At 58.0% G+C, this 19,943-nt stretch overlaps 2 protein-coding genes and 1 long non-coding RNA gene across 3 annotated transcripts in view; 1 reads left to right on the forward strand and 2 right to left on the reverse strand.

The window, feature by feature from the left end:
• LOC120394975 (maestro heat-like repeat-containing protein family member 7) overlaps positions 1-19,943 on the reverse strand; it is a 174,197-nt gene that overhangs the window by 72,146 nt on the left and 82,108 nt on the right. The window lies entirely within an intron of this gene.
• On the reverse strand, positions 123-6,056 carry LOC120394972. Its single transcript, XM_039519139.1, has 4 exons — positions 5,743-6,056; positions 5,493-5,623; positions 4,784-5,098; positions 123-553 (listed from the first exon to the last, which is right to left on the reverse strand). Exons 1-4 carry the CDS (start codon positions 6,054-6,056, stop codon positions 522-524), a joined length of 792 nt encoding a protein of 263 aa, XP_039375073.1. The 3' UTR covers positions 123-521.
• LOC120394977 lies at positions 11,873-16,293 on the forward strand. Its single transcript, XR_005592451.1, has 3 exons — positions 11,873-12,057; positions 13,505-13,572; positions 15,990-16,293. It is a non-coding gene; the product is annotated as an uncharacterized LOC120394977 (long non-coding RNA).

The following is a 19,943-nucleotide window of genomic DNA, read 5'->3' on the forward strand; positions in this document are numbered from 1 at the left end:
GCAGGAGTACGCGGAGCTCCTGGGGTTTGTCGCGCCGTCGCTCAACTCCTGTTCTGGGCTGGCGGGAGGCTCCTCCGTGGCCAGGGTGGGGCTGGCGGGAGGCTCCTCGGGGGCCAGGGTGGTGCTGGCGGGAGGCTCCTCGGGGGCCAGGGTCGGGCTGGCGCAGGGCCCCTCAGTTGCCATGGTGGTTGGCGGCTCCTGCTGGGCCCTGGGGCGCAGCTCCTGGCTCCTTGGCTTCCTGCGAAGGAAGCCCCAGAGCTGCCTTCCCCGGCTCCTGCCCTCCCCTGGCTCTCTCCTCCACAGCTGTACCCGGGGCCACCTCCATTTCGTCCCAGAAGGTGCCTCAGGGTCAGCTAGGGGAGCTGTTGTCTTCCTCCCCCTCCAGCAGGCGATGCAGCTCCTCTCTTTCCACTGGCCACAAGCCTCTTCCCCGCCCGCGGGGACAGAGGGGCTGCTCTCCTCCTGGGCAGCCTGGCTGATGTTTGCTGCCGACTCTGGAGCCACCTGCCCGGCCTTACTCCTCAGCATCTGCCTGATTCGCTCCATCCTGGAACTAAGTGGGGAGCAGCATGAGTCTGGCTTCAAAGCAGCCTCTCATTAACGAGCCTGCCTGCTCCCCTGCCCACCTCCCCTCTGCTGAGGCAATTTCTCCTCCCGACACATCCCACCCCAGGGCACAGGAACCCTCAACCTGGGGAACAAACCCTGACAAGGGACGGGCTGGGAGCCCTAGTGGTGGGATATTCCTGGCTTTCTTCACCCTCCTCCTCCATCTCCTGCACCCAGGTGGCCTGCAAAGGGTGCCGCACAATGCCCGGCCAGCAGGGCAAGGGTTGAAACCAGGAGATCGAAAGTGGCTGTGAAAACAATACAATGCCACTAGCGGAACACTCCCTTCCAGAGCTGGGAAGTGCCAGCAGGACTCTATTCCCAGTCTCCCTGGCTCCGAGTGTGACCTGTTGTAGTGACTGATGGATTTGCTCCTTGTCCCCCATCCCAAGCCAATAACACATCTCTGGGTTGGCAAGCATGAGTTAGACCTTCTCAGCACCCCTCTGTCTCCCGCAGCCCTCAGCTGTTCCTTGCATTACGGTGGCTTGGACGGGAACAGGACTGGAATTTGTTACTGGCTCACTGGGTGGTTCTAGCCAATGAGAGTCTCAGTCTAGCATCAGAGGCCCACACCCCCAGACACTACAAGTCAGGGTGGATTGATTTCATTCCAAATGTTTTGTAGTTCTATTTTTGAGTTATTTTCCTAATGAGAGATTGATTCTCGTGAAATTCTTAGTGGTGGCCGACGACAGAACGCAGAGCAATGGTCTCAAGTTGCACTGTGGAAGGCTTAGCTTGGCTATTAGGAAACACTAGTTCACTAGGAGGGGGGTGAAGCCCTGGAATGGGTTTCCTAGGGAGGTGGTGGAATCTCCATCCTTACAAGTTTTTAAAGGTCAGCTTGACAAAGCCCTGGCTGGGATGATGAAGTTGGGGTTGGTCCTGCTTTGAGCAGGGGGGTGGACTAGATACCTCCTGAGGTCTGTTCCAGCCCTAGTCTTCTATGATTCTAGGAACAAGGATCCATTCAAACATGTTGACTTGCTGGTTTTGCAGGATACATACAAACAAAAAGGTTGACTGAACCATTTGTTTCATTTCAAACAAACTGAGGTAAAGAACTATCTCCAGTTCGTGCACTGAACTGATTGTTCCTGCTCATAACGTCCTTCCAGATTTTAGAAGTAGTAGCTCACATCTCCTCCTCTCTAGCCTTTATTCATAGATTACAAGGGGAAAAGAAGCCTTCATCCTTTTTCAACTCCCAGTCAGTTTCTTACATTTGAATGAAGTAGCTGCATCAACGGAAATGAAGAAAATATTCTTTCTGCACCTGCAGAAGAGGCTAGTGCAGCCAAAGTCTGGCTGAGTGTTTCAATAACCTCTGGGCCCCCAGGTGCTTAGGCAGTGATTTCCAGCAGTTCAGTGCTTTGACTTCCTCTGACGCTTGGCAGCAAACATGGACTTCTTCATATATGTGTTTATTTAAATTACTTTAATAGGCTGGAGCAACTAGAGGCCTTAACATCGCTTGTCATAGTTTCACATTTTATACTTGATAGGTTTAAAAAAAAAAACTTTTTCAATTTAAATTTTAAAAACTCAGTTTAAATAAACAAAAATTTCTTTCGAGGTTTTGGGTTGTGAAAAAGACATTCATTGGTCTTGTCCTTGATTTTATAAGAACTACTTCATCTGAGAGAATCAGTAGCTGCTTGAATTCTATTCAAGGAGAGGAGGCAGCAAAATTCATCCTATCAGTAATTTGTTGGGCCTTATTTCCTCAGTCTTGTGGCTCTTCTGTGAACCCGCTCTGATTTATCGGCATCCGTCTCAAATTGCGGACACCAGAAATGGACACAATATTCCAGGCGTGGTTGCCTCCGTGCCCAGTACAGAGATATGGAACCTCTCTACCTCTCCCTGAGGATCTGCTAGGACAGAGTCCCCTATCTCATACACAGAGCCAGTGGTGAGCTGGAGCCGGTTCACACCGGTTCGCAGGAACCAGTTGTTAAATTGAGAAGGCCTTTTAGAACCGGTTCTTCTGGGACATCCAGTTCTATAAGGGCTTTATTTATCAAAAGCTCCCGCACTCTGAACCGGCCCCAGCTCACTTCCCCCTCTTTTCCTGAATGCTCCGCCCCCTTCTCCTCCCCCTCCCCTGCTTCCCACGAATCAGATGTTCACGGGAAGCCTGAAACAAGCAGCAGGCAGGAAGGTAAGCTGGGGCACGGGGAGAGGGGAGGTGCGGCCGGCTCAGCGGCTCCCTCCAGCCCAGCTCATGGTCCGGCCAAGCGCCCCTAGCCCTGTCCTGTCCCGGCCCCAGCTCAGGGTCCCCAGCTTCGACCCCACGGCTCCAGCCCAGCCCCCCTCAGCGCCGGTGCTGGGCCTGGCCCCCACGGCTCCGGAGCCAGTCCCGGCCCCCATGGCACTGGCGCTAGTCCCAGCCCAGGCCTGCAGTTGCAGTTCCAGCTCCGGCGCTGCGGCTCCGGCATCGTGGCGCCGGTGCTGGTCCCAGCCCTGGCCCGCGGCTGCGGCTCTGGCCCTGCAGTGCTGGTGCCGGTCCAGTCCTGGGCCCGCGGTTGCGGCACAGGCGCCAGTGCCGGTCACAGCCCAGTTGCGGCTTCGGCCCCGCGGTTGCGTCTCCGGTCCCGTGGCGCTGGCCCCGGCCCAGCATGGCCCAACCCCGCGATTGTGGCTCCCGCCCCGCAGCTCCAGTGCCGGTCCCGCAGTTGTGGCTCCGGCCCCGCGGCGCCGGTTTCAGTCTCGGGCCCGGCCCGGCCTGACCCCGCGGTTGCGGCTCCAGCCTCACCCCACGCTGAGCTTTTCATAGAGGCATCGGTTGTGAAACAATTCAGTCTCCTAATGTGGCCTCTATTTCACCGGCTATAAAATTTCACACACTTTGCACCATATGAAGCCCAATTGCTTGTAAGTCACTAAAAGGCACCTTCCAGAATGACAGGCAGTTGTGACATGAGGACACCAGGAAACAGAGACTCCGCCTCTCCCCTGGGTAATTTGTTCCAGTGGCTAGTCTCCCTCACTGGCATAATTACATTTGAAATTGACAACCTCTGATAAGGGCCAAATGTATGACAATCTTTTAAATAATTTAAACAGAAGAGAAAAAATAACATCAAGTAGAACATGTTCACTGCCAAGTTTTTCAGACAGTCGCACCACTGATGTGAGAGCTAAGGCCCTGGAAGCAAAGTTAGCTGAAATGCTAACCCAGCTTTGGGCAGCAGTAGCTTCCTTGAAAGGTGCAGAAAATATTGTCTTCCTTTCAGTTTAGTCAAATAGTTCAGTTCCATCGACTAGTTTGCTGAAATTCAAGAAAGCCATTGGGAATTCACAAAACAGGCAAACTTGTTTTCCTCCCTCAATCTATGGATAAAAACTAGGGGATAGATCTACTGGTTCATCAATCTAGAAACACCTGGAGACAAGAATGTATCATTTCACTTCACTAACCACGCAGCAAATTGCCTTTGTTTAAAAATCAGTTAGTTTGAAATGCAAAACATTTGGATACAACTTCTTTCTTATGTGTCTCTTTCTAGCTCTGGCATGGCCTTGCTGTGTGACCACAGAGAGGTCACTTCTTTTCTCTTTCCCTCGGTATCATGGGGGATGGAGAAAATTCTCTCAGCCCTAGCAGGAGAGAGATTTGAGCAAGTCAGGCGTGTTAGGGCCCTCGTGCTCTAAAGGACAATGGGCGATCCTTGTTTGGGGTAAGAATCCCAACAGATTTGTTACTTGTCCCCCAACCAAAGCCTATAACACCTCTCTGTATTTTCAGTCATGAGTTAGACCTTCTCAGCACCCCTCTGTCTCCCGCAGCCCTCAGGTGTTCCTTGGATTAGGGAGGCTTGGATGCTAAGAGAACTGAAATTATTTTACTGGCTTCCTGGGTGTTACTAGCCCATGAGGGTCTCAGTCTGGCCCCCAAGGCCCACACCCCAGACACTAAAGATCAGGATGGGTTGATTTCACTCCAAGTTTTTTGAAGTTGCATTTTTGAATTATTTTCCTATTGAAAGATTGATTCTCATGAAATCTTAGCGCTGGCAGATGACAGAACAAGGAGCAATGCTCTCAAGTTGCAGTGTGGAAGGCTTGGATATTAGGAAAAACTTTTTCACCAGGAGGGTGGTGATGCCTTTGAATCTGCTAGGCTAGAGTCCCCTATCTTGTATTTAGAGCCTATATCTTTTCTTACCTTCTACACAGATGACAATATCTTTGAAACAAATCCACTTTTCTTCTGCCTCCTCGGCCTCTCTGCCACGTGCCGAGCGCTTTCTCTTCACGTCCGCGCCGGGGGGCTCACATGGCGGCTGTGCACACAGGCGGTTGGAGGCCACAGGTTCCACGCCGCGGGTCAAGGAGTGACTGGTGATGGATGTGGCCGTGGAGGGCTGCTGGCTTGGGTCCCTGGGGCCAGCAGGGGCAGAGACCCCCTCCTCCGCTGTGTCCTCAGGGCTCCCGGCAGAGACGCTCTGATGAGGGGGCGATTCTCTTGATCTCTGCGACTCTGAAAGCAGAATGAAAGCCCAGGTCCTGCGGCCATCGCCCCCTACGGTGAGTGCCCCACCCGCTCCCAGCCCTGTGTCCCAGGCCCAAAGGGGCCCCCCGCTGGCAGGGGGAGGGGGTGGGGAAGGGGACTCACTGAGTGCGACTATCAGGGGAGCGCCCGGTCAGGGGTCCGACACGCTGCCCCCAGGGAAGGGCCAGAGCCCCCTCGCTGGGCACACTGGAAACTAGGCTGGACAGAGCCCTAGAGAACGTCCTGTCGGTGCCCATGCTGCCCTGGCCTGGGGGGATGGACACTCTGCCCCACTGGGCTGCCTCAGCCCTGACATCTGTCACCCTGGCAGCCTGCGACCGGGCTGTGCCCATCTCCAAGGCCCCTGGCTTAGGCTCCTTACCCCAAGGGCACAGGACTCTTCCCCTCTGGGACCTCCCTCTCGCCCTCAGCTGCCCCAGCACCCGGTAGTACACGCGGCAGCTGAAGCCTTGGCGCAGCCCCTGCTTCACATGTTGGGTCAGGGCCTCCAGGCTGGGAAAGACTCGGCAGCAGGCCAGGCACCGCAGGCCCTGCTCGATGGTGAGGAGCCACTCCGGGGGTGCTCCCGTCGACTGCTGAGGCGCCTCCTCTGCCGCCCCTCAACACCGCACTCTGCCTCCGAGTCCACGTCCCCCAGCTCGGACTTGGTGTGGGAGCTGCTCAGGTCCGAGCCGGCAAAGCTTTCTCCGCCGATGTACTTGGTCTTAAAGATCCGAGGCCGCTTCCTAATGTCTTCAAAGCCGGCCCCGGTCTCCCAGCCCACCGAGACGCCGTTCACGGCCTGGACCTTCATATAGAAAAGGGCCTTTTCTTCTGCCTCCTCCTCGGCCTCTCTGCCACGTGCCGAGCGCTTTCTCTTCATGCCCGAGCCGGGGGGCTCACATGGCGGCTGCGCACACAGGCGGTTGGAGGCCACATGTTCCATGCCGCGGGTGGAGGAGTGGTTGGTGACGGATGTGGCCGCAGAGGGATGCTGGGTTCCTGGGGCCAGCAGGGGCAGACACCCCCTCCTCTGTTCTTTCCTCATGACCAGGGTTTCCGGCAGAGACCCCTGGGGAGGAGCCACTGGGTCAGTTGCTCCTAATAAATACAAGGAAGTGGTGTTAGTGGGGTCAAAGAATTGTTCTTACCTCAAAACCAAATGGGGGAGCTGAAGGGGATGCTTGTGTTCATTTTGGATACAATCAGTGATGAGCTGCCAAAATCTTAACAACGGGTTCCCTATAAAAAGTTCTGATTTAAGGGATGTGCGACAGCATGTATTTTTTGTACCAATGGGTTACCATACGTCCATATTTTCCCAGGAGGTGATTAAGAACCGAAAAGCCTGACATGTCCAGGAAAATACAGATGTATTTTAACCCTACCTAAAGTTCTTTTTTAAAAAGATGGGGCTGAACTAGAAATGAGCTCCGTTTCACATGTGTGGGTGGTGATCAGGGACAGTCTCAATTTTTGGGTCTTTTTCTTATATAGGCTCCTATTACCCCTCACCCCCGTCCCGATTTTTCACACTTGCTGTCTGGTCACTCTAGGGTGTGCACATGTGTGGGTCCCAGCTGCTCCCTGCCCCCCCCCCCCATTGAAGCAGGTGTGCAGGGTTACTGCCCTGGGAACTGCAGGGCACCAGTGGATGTGGGGCTGGCTGCAGATAGGGGCGTGGGGCAGGGCTAGTTGGAGGCAGGGAGTGACACGGGCTGGCTGTGGGCAGGTGATGCAGACGGGCGGGCTGCGGGCGGCTGTGGGCAGGGGGCGGCTGCAGGCAGGGGGTGGCTGCGGGCAGCTGTGGGCAGGGGGTGGCTGCGGGCAGGGGGTGGCTGCGGGCAGCTGTGGGCAGGGGGTGGCTGCGGGCAGGGGGTGGCTGGGGGTGGCTGTGGGCAGGGCAGGGGTGGCTGGGCTGGCAGGGGCGGGGCTGGCTGGGGCAGGGGCTGGCTGGGGCAGCTGGGGCTGGCTGGGGGCAGGGGTGGCTGGGGCTGGCTGGCTGGGCAGGGGTGGGGCAGGGGCTGGCTGGCTGGGGTGGCTGTGGGCAGGGGTGGGGCAGGGGCAGGGCTGGCTGGGGTGGCAGAGGCAGGGGTGGCTGCGGGGCTGGGGGCAGAGGCAGGCTGGGGCAGGGGCTGGCAGGGGCTGGCTGGGGCAGGGAAGGCGGGGAGGGGTGGCTGGGGGAGGGGCTGGGGGCCGGGAAGGTGGGGGAGGGGTGCAGGCGGGGGGAGCGGGGGAGGGGCGCAGACACTCACCCGGGGGGGGGGGCTGGGAGCAGCCGGGGACTCACCAGGCAGCAGCAGGAGCCCCAGGGCCAGAGGTCCGAGGAGCAGGAGCAGCAACAGGGCCAGGCGGCAGCTCACGTGGCTCCTGCAGCACAGCGCAGCGCCCCCCGGCGGCCGGGAGGAGGAGTTACAGGCTTCCCAGGCAGAGCCCATCAAAGCTTCACTTGCAGGGAAGCCAGTTAACAAGCGGTTCTAAAACCGCTTCTAAATTTAACAACCGGTGCCTGCGAACCGGCTCCAGCTCACCCCTGGATACAATGTGCTTTGCAGGGTACTTGTGCCTAGGGAAGCCCACTGTGGCTCACCAGCCTCGGAACATTCTAGAGAAAGCCGGGGGGAGGGGGTGAGCTCAGCATGTGGCATGGAGCGCTATGAGCATGTGATAGACAAACCCCTATATGGGTTTGTTTAACTGTGATTGGTTAGAGCTTCATGTTCTGTAAGTTGTTCTATAACTTGTTCTATAAGTGCCATGTGCTATACACTAGCTAGGGGAGGGTCTCCTGGCTGGAGGGACTCTGCCCGATTCTTTGTCCCAGGGGCTCTCCTTGTGCACATATTCAATAAAGCCTTGTTGAATTGAATCACATGGAATCGAAGTCCCTTGATTCTACCCAGCATCAGACTCACTGGGAACCACAAAATCCCAACACAGGGGAAGCAGATTCATATAGCCCAGAGGACCCCCTCTAGCCTTAGGTTCACAGTTACAGCAAACAGAGGTCAAATCCTCTCAGCCAAAAGGAACATTTACAAGCTGAGAAAACAAAAATAAGACTAACACGCCTTGCCTGGCTATTACTTACAAGTTTGAAACATGAGAGACTGATGCAGTGGGGTGTTGTGGGATGGATGGGTCTCTTCTTTTGGGAGACGTGTAACAATTTCTGTAGAAGAGCAGTTCTCCAGTCTACTTAGTGTCCCTCTCCTGTCTAGCCAGGGGCGGCTCTAGGAATTGCGCCGCCCCAAGCAGGGCGGCGCACTGCAGGGGGCGCTCTGGCGGTCACCAGTCCCGCGGCTCCGGTGGACCTCCTGCAGACATGCCTGCGGAGGGTCCGCTGGTCCCGCAGCGCTGGTGGACCTCCCGCAGGCATGCCTGCGGATGCTCCACGAGAGCCGCGGGACCAGCGGACCCTCTGCAGTCATGCCTGCGGGAGGTCCACCGGAGCCGTCTGCCGCCCTCCCGCAGCACGCCACCCCAAGCATGCGCTTGGCGCGCTGGGGTCTGGAGCCGGCCCTGTGTCTAGCGATTCAGACACTCGCAGAGGCTCACACGACACCCGCTCAAATGTTACACTGCAGTGTGGAACGCAGATCTCACAAGTCAGATTAATGCAGGCAGCAACGCACAAGCATCCGAAAGACTCCGAACACTAACCGCTTTCTTATCGTTCAAACTAGATAAGTTCTTGGAGGACAGGTCCATCAATGGCTATTAGCCAGGCTGGGCAGGGATGGTGTCCCCGGCCTCTGTTTGCCAGAAGCTGGGAATGGGCGACAGGGGATGGATCACTTGGTGATTCCCTGTTCTGTTCATTTCCTCTGAGGCACCTGGCATTGGCCACTATCAGAAGACAGGATACTGGGCTAGATGGACCTTTGGTCTGACCCAGTCTGGCCGTTCTTATACCTATTTTATCAACTTTAACCCACAAGTGAGCCAGACAGATTCCAGCTCTGTAACTGTCAGTGCCGAGCTGGGACACGGGGACCTGGCATGAACTGGCACCTGGCCTGCCAGCCAGGGCCGGCTCCAGACCCCAGCGCGCCAAGCGCGCGTGTGGGGCGGCATTTTGCCTGAAGGGCGGCAGGCGGCTCCGGCGGACCTTCCGCAGGCATGACTGCGGAGGGTCCGTTGGTCCCGCGGCTCGGGTGGATCTCCCGCAGGCACGGGACCAGCGGACCTTCCGCAGGCACGTCTGCAAGAGGTCCCCCGGAGCCGCGGGACCAGCGACTGGCAGCGCGCTCCTGCGGCGTGCTGTCCTGCTTGGGGCGGTGGAATTTCTAGAGCCGCCCCTGCTTCCAGCATCAGAGCCCCAGTCCTGGACCGGGAGTCCATTACGCTAGGTGCTGTACAAAGACAGATGAAAGACATGGTCCTTGCCCCAGGGAGCTTGCAGCCTGGTACCCAGCATTTGAAGTGCCAGCACCCTGTGGATGCCTGCTAGAGGAACGCTAATTCCCCCCATTGCTCCCTCAGGGACGCTGCCTGGGAGGAAGACGGCGCGTTCAGCGACCAGTATCACAGACACAGCTGCTGTGATGCCGGCTGCTGCCTGTATGTGGGCGGCAGAGAGCAATCCGCAGACGACGGGTAGGCAGTTAACCTCCCAGGGCTTTGCCCCGGGTGCATTGTCCATGCTGCGCCGGGGAGGGGGTGGGGTTGGATTCAGTCTAGGTCCCGCCCCTTGCTGGCCATTGGCAGCTCAGCCGTAGCCCAGCAGGCGTTGCACGGCAATGGCCGGCTATTGGCGGATGGGGTGTGCCGGCCCGCTGGCGTGAAGGGAGGCGGGTGCCTTTGTTCTGGTCTTTGCCATCTCATTGCAGGGAGGAGCCGGGGCTGCAGCCCAGATCCTCAGATGTATTTAGGCTCCTAACAGCCACTGAAACCCAAGGGAGTTAGGAGCCTGGGGAACCTCAGAGGATCTGGGCCACCATCCCACCTTCGCTCGGGCCGTTCCCGGCCCTCCAGCTGGGAGGTGCCGACACCGACCTCTTTGCTTTCCCAGCCCGTGGCAGCTGCTGCTGTGCAGCTTGTGTGGCTCCCAGGGGACCCACCGCCGCTGCTCCTCGCTGGGGGCCACCAGGGGCCCGTGGCAGTGTGAGGACTGCGTGGAGCCCGCAGGGGCGGGTAAGGCGCCTCTGGAACGGAAGGAAGTGCTGGGCCCTGGGTTTGTCTGGCGGGAGCTCAGGGCTGACGACTGTGGCCGTTTCCCTCGCTGGGCATCGGGGAGGAGAAGGCGCCGTGCTGGGAGGGCCTGGCCCAAGGCCCATTGCAGTCGAGGGGAGTCCGTCACTGGCCTTGGGATCGGGGCCGGCGAGATTCCTGGCTGGACGCTGGCTCCTAAGGGCTAAATCCTGGGCCGGCCCTGAGCCGCCTCCCCCGTGGGGGGCTCTGTAACCCCTGGGAGCGTGGGACTGGCCCCAGGCCCACCAACAGGGGGTGGTAAAAGGGGAATTGCCCAAGGGCCCGGGGGCCCCCTGGGATGGGGGCCGGTGAACCCCGGGTTTGGGGAGGCCGCCCTCGGCCCAGACCCCCCGTTCTGCCTGAGGCCCCGCCTTAACCGCCAGAGCCCCCAACCCCTGGCGTGGCAGCCAGCCCCCCGTACACACCCCCAGGCCGCCCGAGTGCCGCCAGCCCCGGAACGCCGGGAGGGAGGGTGAGTGGGAGACGCGCCCCACCCCCCTCCCCGGAGCACAGGCCGGCCCCCATTAGCCCCCAGCCTGTGGGGGAAGAGCCCCCAGCAGCGCAGCCCAGGAAGCAGGAAGGGGCCTGAGTGTGGGCAGGGCCACGCAAGGCTGTTTGGGGAGGTCCATCCTCCCCCTGCCGTTGAGACCCACCGCCCATGGCCCTGGGCCCTTTGAAATGGCGTGGGGGGGCCGCAGGGCTCCCAGGCGCGCACTGGGCGGTGCCGGCTGCGGCGAAGGCAGCCGGGCGGCACGGGGACGCCCTGGCCGAGCCGGAAGAACACGCCCAGCAGCGCAGCCGGCAGCACCGCCAGAAACCTCAGCCGTCCCTTTCTAGGGGCCCATTGGCTGTTCTGTCTATTGCTGTCGGCCAGCCTGGAGGTGGCGTGTGCGCAGACCTGGGCACACACGTGCCCGGCCGCCCGCCTGAGGGGTCCAGTTAGAAACGTGGCCATGGGGAGTGGGCAGTGCTGGGCCGGATCACCCCGCTCCCCGCTGGGAGACAGCCCAGCACCACACCCATGAGGAGCAGCTCCTGCCCTGCTCTGTTGGGGTGGGGTTAGCACCTCCATGGGACAGTCCCCGCAGGTCATGGGCACCTGTGGGACACTGGGGCACCTGCCTTGGGCTCTGCGCCCCGACTGCCACAGAAGCCTGTCTTCAGCGCCCCTTTACAGGGGTTTGTGGGAAGATAGCGCTGCACGGGGGAGGGGCAAACCCCATGTACAGAGGTGTCTGCCCCTGTGGAGAAGTGGGGGGTGTGACTGACCCAATGTTGGCCAGAAAGTGCCACCCAGGTCCCCAATCCACGGCTCTGCTCCCCTGGAGAGACTGACTGGCAGAGCAGCAGACTCTGAGAGCCCCATCGCTGCCTCTCCGCAGCATTGCCGCGACTGGCCAGCCATCGGGCGTTTGCCACGCTGCGGCTCAGCTCAGCTCCTCCAGCACAGGGCCACTAGCTTCCCACTGGCCTCTCCTGCCCTAGTGCCGGGCACTGCTGGCTTTCCTGGGCTCGGCTGGGGGCTGCACGGCGGTGACCGTCAACCATCTGCCTCTGATTCCAGCATCCCACCAGCTCTCCGCCCCGGGGAGACCAGCAACCAGCCAGGCTGCGTGTGGAACCAGGGGCAGCTCCGGAGCATCTGCCAGAGGCAGGAGGCCAGGACCCACCACACTCACCCCGAGAGCCAGACTCTCCCGTCCCCGGAAGTGAAGACCCTTCGCTGCCCCGGTCCCTGGCTCTGCTACCTACAGGTCTGTGAGCCCGTCATTCTCTTGTGGTTTATTGCAATGCAACCCCCCCTCCCCCACCAGCGCTCACCTCTCCCACCTCTGCCATCCGGGCTCTCCCTGGCACCCACCGGCTCACCTGCTTTGGCAGAAGGCGGCTGTACAGCTGCCAAGGCGTGGATGTCCCTCGAGAGACAGGGCAGCTCCTGAGAGCGCGCCCTGCATTCCCTGCTGGCTGGAGCTCACTGTCTCAGGCGGGATCTCAGTTCTCTGCCCATGGCTCCAGCTCTCCTTCCGCTCTCTCTCCTCCCTGGGGCTCCCCAGCACTCCCAGCTTGGCCCCCGCTGCTGCTGTGGTGTCCTGCCGTTTATCCCCTGCGCTGTGTCACTGGGGGAGGTGAAAGAGATGGGCCCCGACGCTGGACAATACACATCCCTATAGAACACTGTGAACTCGCTCGGGATGGTTAATGTTGCCACTGGTGTCTGAGAGGGAGAGCAAGTCACAATGTGGCACTTCCCCGCGGTTCACAGGTTCCCTCGATGCCACACCCTGCTGTGGCACCCTTAGTGCAGGGACGAGAGCCCTGGGCACGACTGGCTCAGGCACCCAGCCAAGACTTTCCAAAGTGCCCAGCAATTTTGGGTCCCTCGATTTTTGGGCCCCAACTCGACACAGTTTAAAGAGGCCCGATTTTCAGAGGGTGAGAATAAGCACTGAAAATAAGGCCTCTTGCATGTGTCTGAAGATGGGCCCTCAAAATCACTAGTCACTGTAGGAAACCTTGACCATCTCCTCAGCTGCGGACACAGCCTGCCTCACCTAACCCCCAGCACTGTTCTTTGCTCACGGTCCCATCATCGCTGATGCCTCCACGCATTATTTCTGCCATTACCTTACTCGAAATCAAAGCTAGATTTTCCAGGAGGGACTTTAAGGATCTCTCATTACTGTATTTGAAGAGTGGCAGCTCATTTGCTTCTATCTTGGGCCTCGTCTACACAGGAAAATTAATCTGGATCCAGTAAAGGTGTGAATTAAAACTTGATTAGTTAAACTGGATTAATCCCCTATGTTCACACTGTCATTTGGAATAAAATTGGCCTTAATTGAAGTTTAGTTCAATTCACATCCTGATCCAGTAAATCTCCCCCTGCAGACAAGCTCTAGGACTTCACTTCCCCTCTGGCTTTTCAAAGCCACGTGCCATTGGGTTGATAAAGTCAGTAGCTTATCTCTAAACATGCCGGGATGCCCCGGCCAGACATGCTGATTCGTATGTAATCCAGCTTCCCCGCGGTTCCTCTCACTGGCCTTTTGCCAGCGGTTGGTTAACGCAACCCAGTCCCAGTGGCGGTTTTCAAGGGTTCGGGACGTCCCTTTCAAATCTTTGGGGCTGAAGAGCGGCCCGGCGGCGTTAGCTTCCCGTGGGTTGCTACTGGACTAACGGATGGGCTGTTGTGTGTTACAGAAATGTCCCCACGAGCTCTCACAGCGTGAGCGACGCCAGCAGGAGTGAGAACGGCGTCGCCCGCTCAGGTGATCCCCTCGGTGTGCCGCAGACCCCCCCGGGAGCACCAGTGGAGCTGTGTGCTAGAAAGGGGACTGATTTATGGCTGCTAATTAGGGACTGGATCGGGGTCCGCCCCCGGGGGGGGACGGGGAGGCTGCCAGGAACGATGGCTTAGGGCAGCAGATTGTTCGGCTAGAGGCACGTGGACCAAGTAGACAGCCCCCAGCCAGCGTGGGGAAGGGACCGGGTCCTGGCTGTACCCGCTGGTCTGCAGAGGGGCAGGGTGGGCAGCTGGGTGGTGCAGGGAGCGTGCTGCGTGCCAGGCTGCTTGGGAGGGGTTTGCTTCCAGCGTCACAATCATCACAGCCCCGACGCAGCGCAGGGCCCAGATGGCAGGACCCAGCCTGTGGCAATGGAGAAATGAATCTCAGCCTAAGCCTAAGGTGCTTGGGCAACAGGTGCAAGGCACCAATACAGTGGCGCCAGCGCCCTCTAGTGACTGCACGTGTAAATACAGCATGTCTGCGGGCACTGCTGCCTCCCAGGTGCAATGACCTCTGACACCAATGGTACAAATTCTTTCCAGGCCTGGTGCCTTTGTGGTCCTTATGCAGACGTCACCAGAGGGTCTATTCATTACAAACCCAGTGTCACAGCACGGGCAGCTCATGATTTTGGTGTTTTTGCCTAAAGCCCCAGCTCCCAGACTCCTGTGCTCCCAGGGGACTCCCGGCTTTCGTTTTTCTTTGAAGCGTGACCCCTCGAGGTTCAAACACCAGAAGGTCGGCGCTCTAGCCTGGGACACAGGAGTCTGGCTTCAGGCCCCGCACTGCCGCAGGCTCCCTGTGTGACCTAACTTCCACTGAGTCTGACACCTTTGAGGTTCTGGGCCTTAGTCTCTCTCAGCCTCATCTCCCCAGCTGCCCGGTGGGGATAACAGCCCTGCCTCACGAGGTGCTGACTGGGGGATGCCCAAACACTACGGGGATGGGAGACTGGGGTAACTTTAAGGAAAAAAGCTCAGGGTTTTGAAGCCAGGCTGACTACTGGTCCTGGAATGCCTGGGCTGAGCAATGCTGTGGTCACAGCCCCATCTACTGCTAAGGTTAAAAAACCCTGTCTGGGCACCTCTGCAAACTGTTACCCCTACAGCTAATCTCTATCCCGCTGCCTGCTGGGACGCAGGAGCGTGCGTACCAACCCCAGGGCACAAGCACCACACTGGCTGTGAGTTCTACACTTAGATTTCACCAACCAAACCAGTGCAAACTCCTCAGGCACTAAAACAGCCTAACCACGGAGGCACAGCCAGTCCCTGTGGGTACTCCGATCTGTCTCGCCACCCAGGGGAGCTACCCCTCTGGTGGATGGTCCCTTACACCAGGGGTCAAGGCAAGATTCAGGTTAGTCCCCGTCCCAAAGGACCAGTCACTTACCCCAGGTCAATGGCACCTTAAATCTCACACCAAAGACAATGTTTGTAGACAATCCTACAATAAACTCGATAGGGATTTATTAACAGGAAAAAGAAACTAGAGCGGTATTGACACGGTTAAAGCAGGTGAACATACACACACAAATGAGTTACAATCTTAAGTTTCAGAAGGTAACAGAAGTCTATAATAAACAAGCTCTATGTGTCTTTTAAGACTAAGCAACTGGGGATCTCTTGCTTATGCCTAACAAATCTTGCCCCCCTCCCCCTCCCAGACTCCAAGCAGCACAAAGATAATCAGTGCCTCCTTGTTAGGGGTTTTATCCCCCTCCTCTCATGTGCGCTGAGCTGCAAACTCAAGGGAGGTGAGGAATCCAATTGCAGGACGCATCTTCTTTGGGGGGGGGAGCAGAGCAACCAAGTCTTTTGTCCTTTTTAACGTTCCACAATCGTCCATCTGGTGTCGATGGGCCTGTCCTGCTAAGCAGGACGTTGCAGATCCATACGTCACACTAGTTAATCTCTCTCTCCAGTCGGGTGATTTATACAATTACAGAGGCTTACACTATAACTGCCCAAATACTACTTTGCCAGATAGTATACAGAGATTTACATTAGATTAAAGCTGCAGCAACTCACATGCATTTAATGCAGTCTAAACGCTAAACACATTCTTATAATTCAAATACCTATTTTAACAACACTAATACACAAGGGAGTAAGACTGTTTCCAGCTCTGTATTTGGCAGTGTCCAGCGGAGACAGGGACCTTGGCATGAGCGGGCACCTGCTCTGCCAGCGTCACAGTCTCACGCGGCACCTGTCGAGAGCAGCAGACTCCCAAGAGAAGCCAGAGCTGGGATGAGAAAACGTGTGCAGGGCCGTAGCAGACATGGCCTGCCCCCCTCAGCCTTGTCTGCAAATGGAATACCCTGGGGAAGCAGATAACGCTGGGTGAGAACGCTCCCTGGGGGGTTCGCTGCAATTTCTCTCTCTTTTCTTTCACAGCACCAGTGCTGGGAAGAGCTGTGGACCCCCGGGGTTTCCCTGCTGCTGCTCCTCTCCGTAACATCCCAGCCCTGCCGGAGCAAGGGGCTGCCCCCCAGAACACAGAGAGTGGATTCAAATTGCTATTTTGCTGGAAGACCAGCTCCCCAGGGATTTCATGGCTGTTGGGCATTGTAGGTCTGTGCAGTCCATAGCAGCAGAGAAACCCCCACGGAAAATTAGATCCAAGTACAGTTTTCTTCTGAGACGTGTCTGTCAATGCTGCACAGCTCAGTGCCCTGCGTGGATCCGCCGCACAGCTGCGAGGTGTCTAAAACCCTGTTGTACTGCCTGTTACAGAGCCAAGGTGCCCATAGGAGGGGAGCTGGGGTCTTGTGTATCCTTCACCAAATTCGCACTTGGGTGATGACAGTGGGGTGTCCAAGGGGGGTTACTAGGTCATCACCTGATGACAGTGGGGTACCTACAGGTGATGTTAGATTGCAGGCCTGCAGCAATGGGTATGTTACCTCCAGGAGCAGTAAAGAGGAAACCTCCCATTAAGAAACCCAGGACATTCAGAGAAAAGATTAATCTGTAGAGCTGCTCAGGAAATGGCAACAACGTAGACAAAGTTTTTTTTTTGCTTTCTTTGATGTTTTCAGGGGCTTTTGTTGAAAAACAGGAACTCCCAAACCCCCAAAATGTTGAGCTCTCAGTTGCTGGAAACCCAAAATTTTGGTTTTTGGCAAGCACCCCCCCCACCCAAAAAAAATCTTGCACTGGAAAATGTTGGAGCAGCGTTGGTAAACTGAAAGGGTGGAAATTGATAGTTTCTGTAACCAAACTCTGTTCCTGTCGCAGGTCAGGGCTGAGCTGCACCTCTCTCAGGGCTTGTCCACAGGGCGAGTTAGTGCACAGCAAGCCAGGGGGTGAAGCTGTAGCATGTGAACTTGCTGCGCACGAATGTACCAGGGAGACAAAACGTCCGTCTCTCTGGGGCTCCCTTCCCAGCGATGAGCCGGCGCCGGCACTTCTGTGCGAGGGAATCTCGCCTTCCACCCCACTGTGACCCTGGCTCTCCAGCCCACAGCACCGTTGTTCCCCTCAGCAGGTCCAGCAGGTTTGGCCCCACCTATAGACTCCCCCTGGGAAGCTGCCAGCAGCTGATAAACACAGCGACACCCAACAGCTGCGTCACAGCCAAGGATTAGTTCTGCACAGGAACATGGCAAACGGGAAGCGAAGGGCACAGGCGGCAGGTCATATGGGCTCGAGGTGCCCAAGCACCAGGAATATTCAGGGCTGGGGGCCCTGCTCCAGCAATATTTGGAGCTGGGTCTCTCCCCTGGCCCTGCCTGGATCGGGCCCCGGCCCCCGCGGGTCTCCCCGCCCGCTAGCCCCCTGCCTGAACCCTCATCCTCAGCCCCAACCCTCATCCCCTGCACCCTAATCCTCTGCTCCAGCCCTGAGCCCCCTGCATCATGAACCTCATCCTCAGCCCCAACCTCATCCCCTGCACCCTAATCCTCTGCTCCAGCCTGAGCCCCTCCTGCATCATGAACCCCTCATCCTCAGCCCCAACCTCATCCCCTGCCCTAATCCTCTGCTCCAGCCCTGAGCCCCCTGCATCATGAACCTCATCCTCTGCCCCAGCCAGAGCCCTCATCCCCCTGCACCCTAATCCTCTGCTCCAGCCCTGAGCCCCTCCTGCATCCTGAACCCCTCATCCTCAGCCCCAACCCTCATCCCTCCGCACCCTAATCCTCTGCTCCAGCCCTGAGCCCCTCCTGCATCATGAACCCCTCATCCTCAGCCCCAACCCTCATCCCCCTGCACTCCCTCCTATCCTGCCCCCTCCCAGAGCATGCACCCCCGCCCCGTCCCACACACCTTCCCACCCCCAAACTCCCTTCCAGAGTCTGCACCCCTCACCCACTCCTACACCCCCACCCCCAGCCGAGAGCCTGCACCCAAACTCCGTCCCAAAGCCTGCATCCCTCACCCCCTCCTGCACCCCAGACCTCTCCCCCAACCTCCCTCCCACAGCCTTAGGCAGGTGGGGGTGGGGTTTGGGGGGGTCAGAGTTGGGGGGCGGGTTCTGGGCACCACCAAAATTTCTATGAACTTGCCCCCCATGGCAAAGGGGTTCAAGTAGCAAAAGGTCTCCCCCTCCCCCTCCCCCTCCCAGCACACACACTGTCTGATCTACGTTTAGAATTTCTCTCCAGAATTAGCTAGGCCCGACTGCGCCCTGGTGCCCCTGCTCTTCTGGGGCAGCTGACAGGCTCTTTCTCTGCAGACCCTGCTTCTCTGGGAGCTGCAGGGAGCGTCTCTAAAACCAGCCAGGCCCTTTGGGCTGCATCCACCCACTGCCCCACTTCTTGCCGCAAGCCACCAGCACGTGGTGTCCAGTTTGGATGGAGCCCACACGTCCCAGGTCCTGGCCCCTGTCCTGTGTGTTACGCAGTGGGGCTGGGGCTGTCTAGAGCCCTGATGCCAGTTCCCGCAGAACAAAGCCACCGAAGACTGAGTTAACCCTTTGCAGCCTGGGGCAGGCGGCACGATTGCAATCAGAGAGACAATTCCTGAAAAAAATCCCCATGTCTCCTCTGTTCTTCACAGTCCCACAGACCCTTCTGTGCCTGCAGCGTGTCACAAAGGGGCACCAGACACCGTGTCTCTGACAGCTGGCGTGGTGCGTTGATACCACGCTAAGGTTAGCTTTTCCCCGTGCTCTGATTTCAGCACATGGCATGTGTGGTTTGCATACAGGAAGACACGAGCTCTGTCTGCTGGAGTCCCCAGCACAGCTGGCCCCAGGCCTGGCTGGCGTCTAGGCACCAGTGCAGTATAAATGCGACGTGATAATAACAGCCTGGCATATGGAATTATGGGGCCTGATCCTGGAAGGGTCCCGAGTGCCGTTAAGTGACCTCAGCACATCCCAGGATCGGGCCCGTAGCGAAGACTGGAGAATAGTTGCCTTCAGCGTGACTGCTTTGCTTCAGAGCGCCAGGGAGAGTTCAGAGGGGGCTCAGCGTTTGCCTTCTGCCTTCCGTGGTCCTCCTGCTTCAATGAGATTCTTGTGGCACAAGATGTAAAGCTCCTTTTCCGCTGCTGCCGTCTGCCCTTAACAAAGGACCCAGCGATGCTACAGGAACGGGGATGTGGTCAGCTACTGCTGGGTCTGCCCCGCAGTCTGGATGCAAACCATACCAACGACCTCCCCTGTGAACAGAGAGAGCTGTGAGCCAGGTTCCCTTGAGAAATGCAACGTCACACACAGCCGCTGATCGCGGCCGGCACCCATGCGGCCAGGGCAGTTACTGTGAGCGAAGGCGCTTGTCCCGAAAATGCCTCCTCTTTGGAGTGAAACCGGTTCTCTTCAACGCAGGAGGCTGACAGAGCTGCCCGGGCCCAGGCACGGTGTTGTGGGGCTGCTGCTGTGGGCACCTGCCTCCCCCAGCTTTGACACACACCTCGATCCGAACCTGCAACATCCTGTGCTATTGCAATCTGTGGCCTCCCCATGCAGCCCGGTCAATACACCACGATCTTGGCCTGCCGTGCTCCCAGCTACCCCAGCACAGCTCCCACCCGCTCTGCCAATGCACTGCTGCCCTAGGCTGGAGTATCCCCTGCCAGTCCCGTTCTGCTCCCTGCCCCAGCTCTGCCAAAGCACCTGCCTGCAGGGCCCAGTCCCTGCTCGCCCAGCGCTGTGGATGGGCAGAAACAGATATTGCCATTAGCCAACAGCGCCCCCTAGCGCCAGCTGCCCCTTAGTAACTGTCCAGCCAAACCTCCTTCATTCGGGAAACGACGATTGTTTGGGTATTTGCTAATTTGCAAACAACCCAGGGCTGCCCAGAGGACTCAGGGGGCCTGGGGCAAAGCAATTTCAGGGGCCCCTTCCATAAAAAAAGTTGCAATACTATAGAATTCTGTATTCCATGGGGGCCCCTGTGGGGCCCG

This window comes from Mauremys reevesii, unplaced genomic scaffold (genome assembly GCF_016161935.1).
Source record: "Mauremys reevesii isolate NIE-2019 unplaced genomic scaffold, ASM1616193v1 Contig86, whole genome shotgun sequence".
NCBI lineage: Eukaryota > Metazoa > Chordata > Testudines > Geoemydidae > Mauremys > Mauremys reevesii.

Bases quoted from the DNA above. Each gene is read 5' to 3' on its own strand.
- LOC120394972 (XM_039519139.1), bottom strand. From the start codon at position 6,056: ATGGAACATGTGGCCTCCAACCGCCTGTGTGCGCAGCCGCCATGTGAG. The intron at 5,624-5,742 runs GTGCGGTGTTGA...AGTCTTTCCCAG, and splicing joins GACGTGGACTCGGAGGCAGA to CCTGGAGGCCCTGACCCAAC. The intron at 5,099-5,492 runs GTAAGGAGCCTA...TTCTGCTTTCAG, and splicing joins AAGAGTCCTGTGCCCTTGGG to AGTCGCAGAGATCAAGAGAA.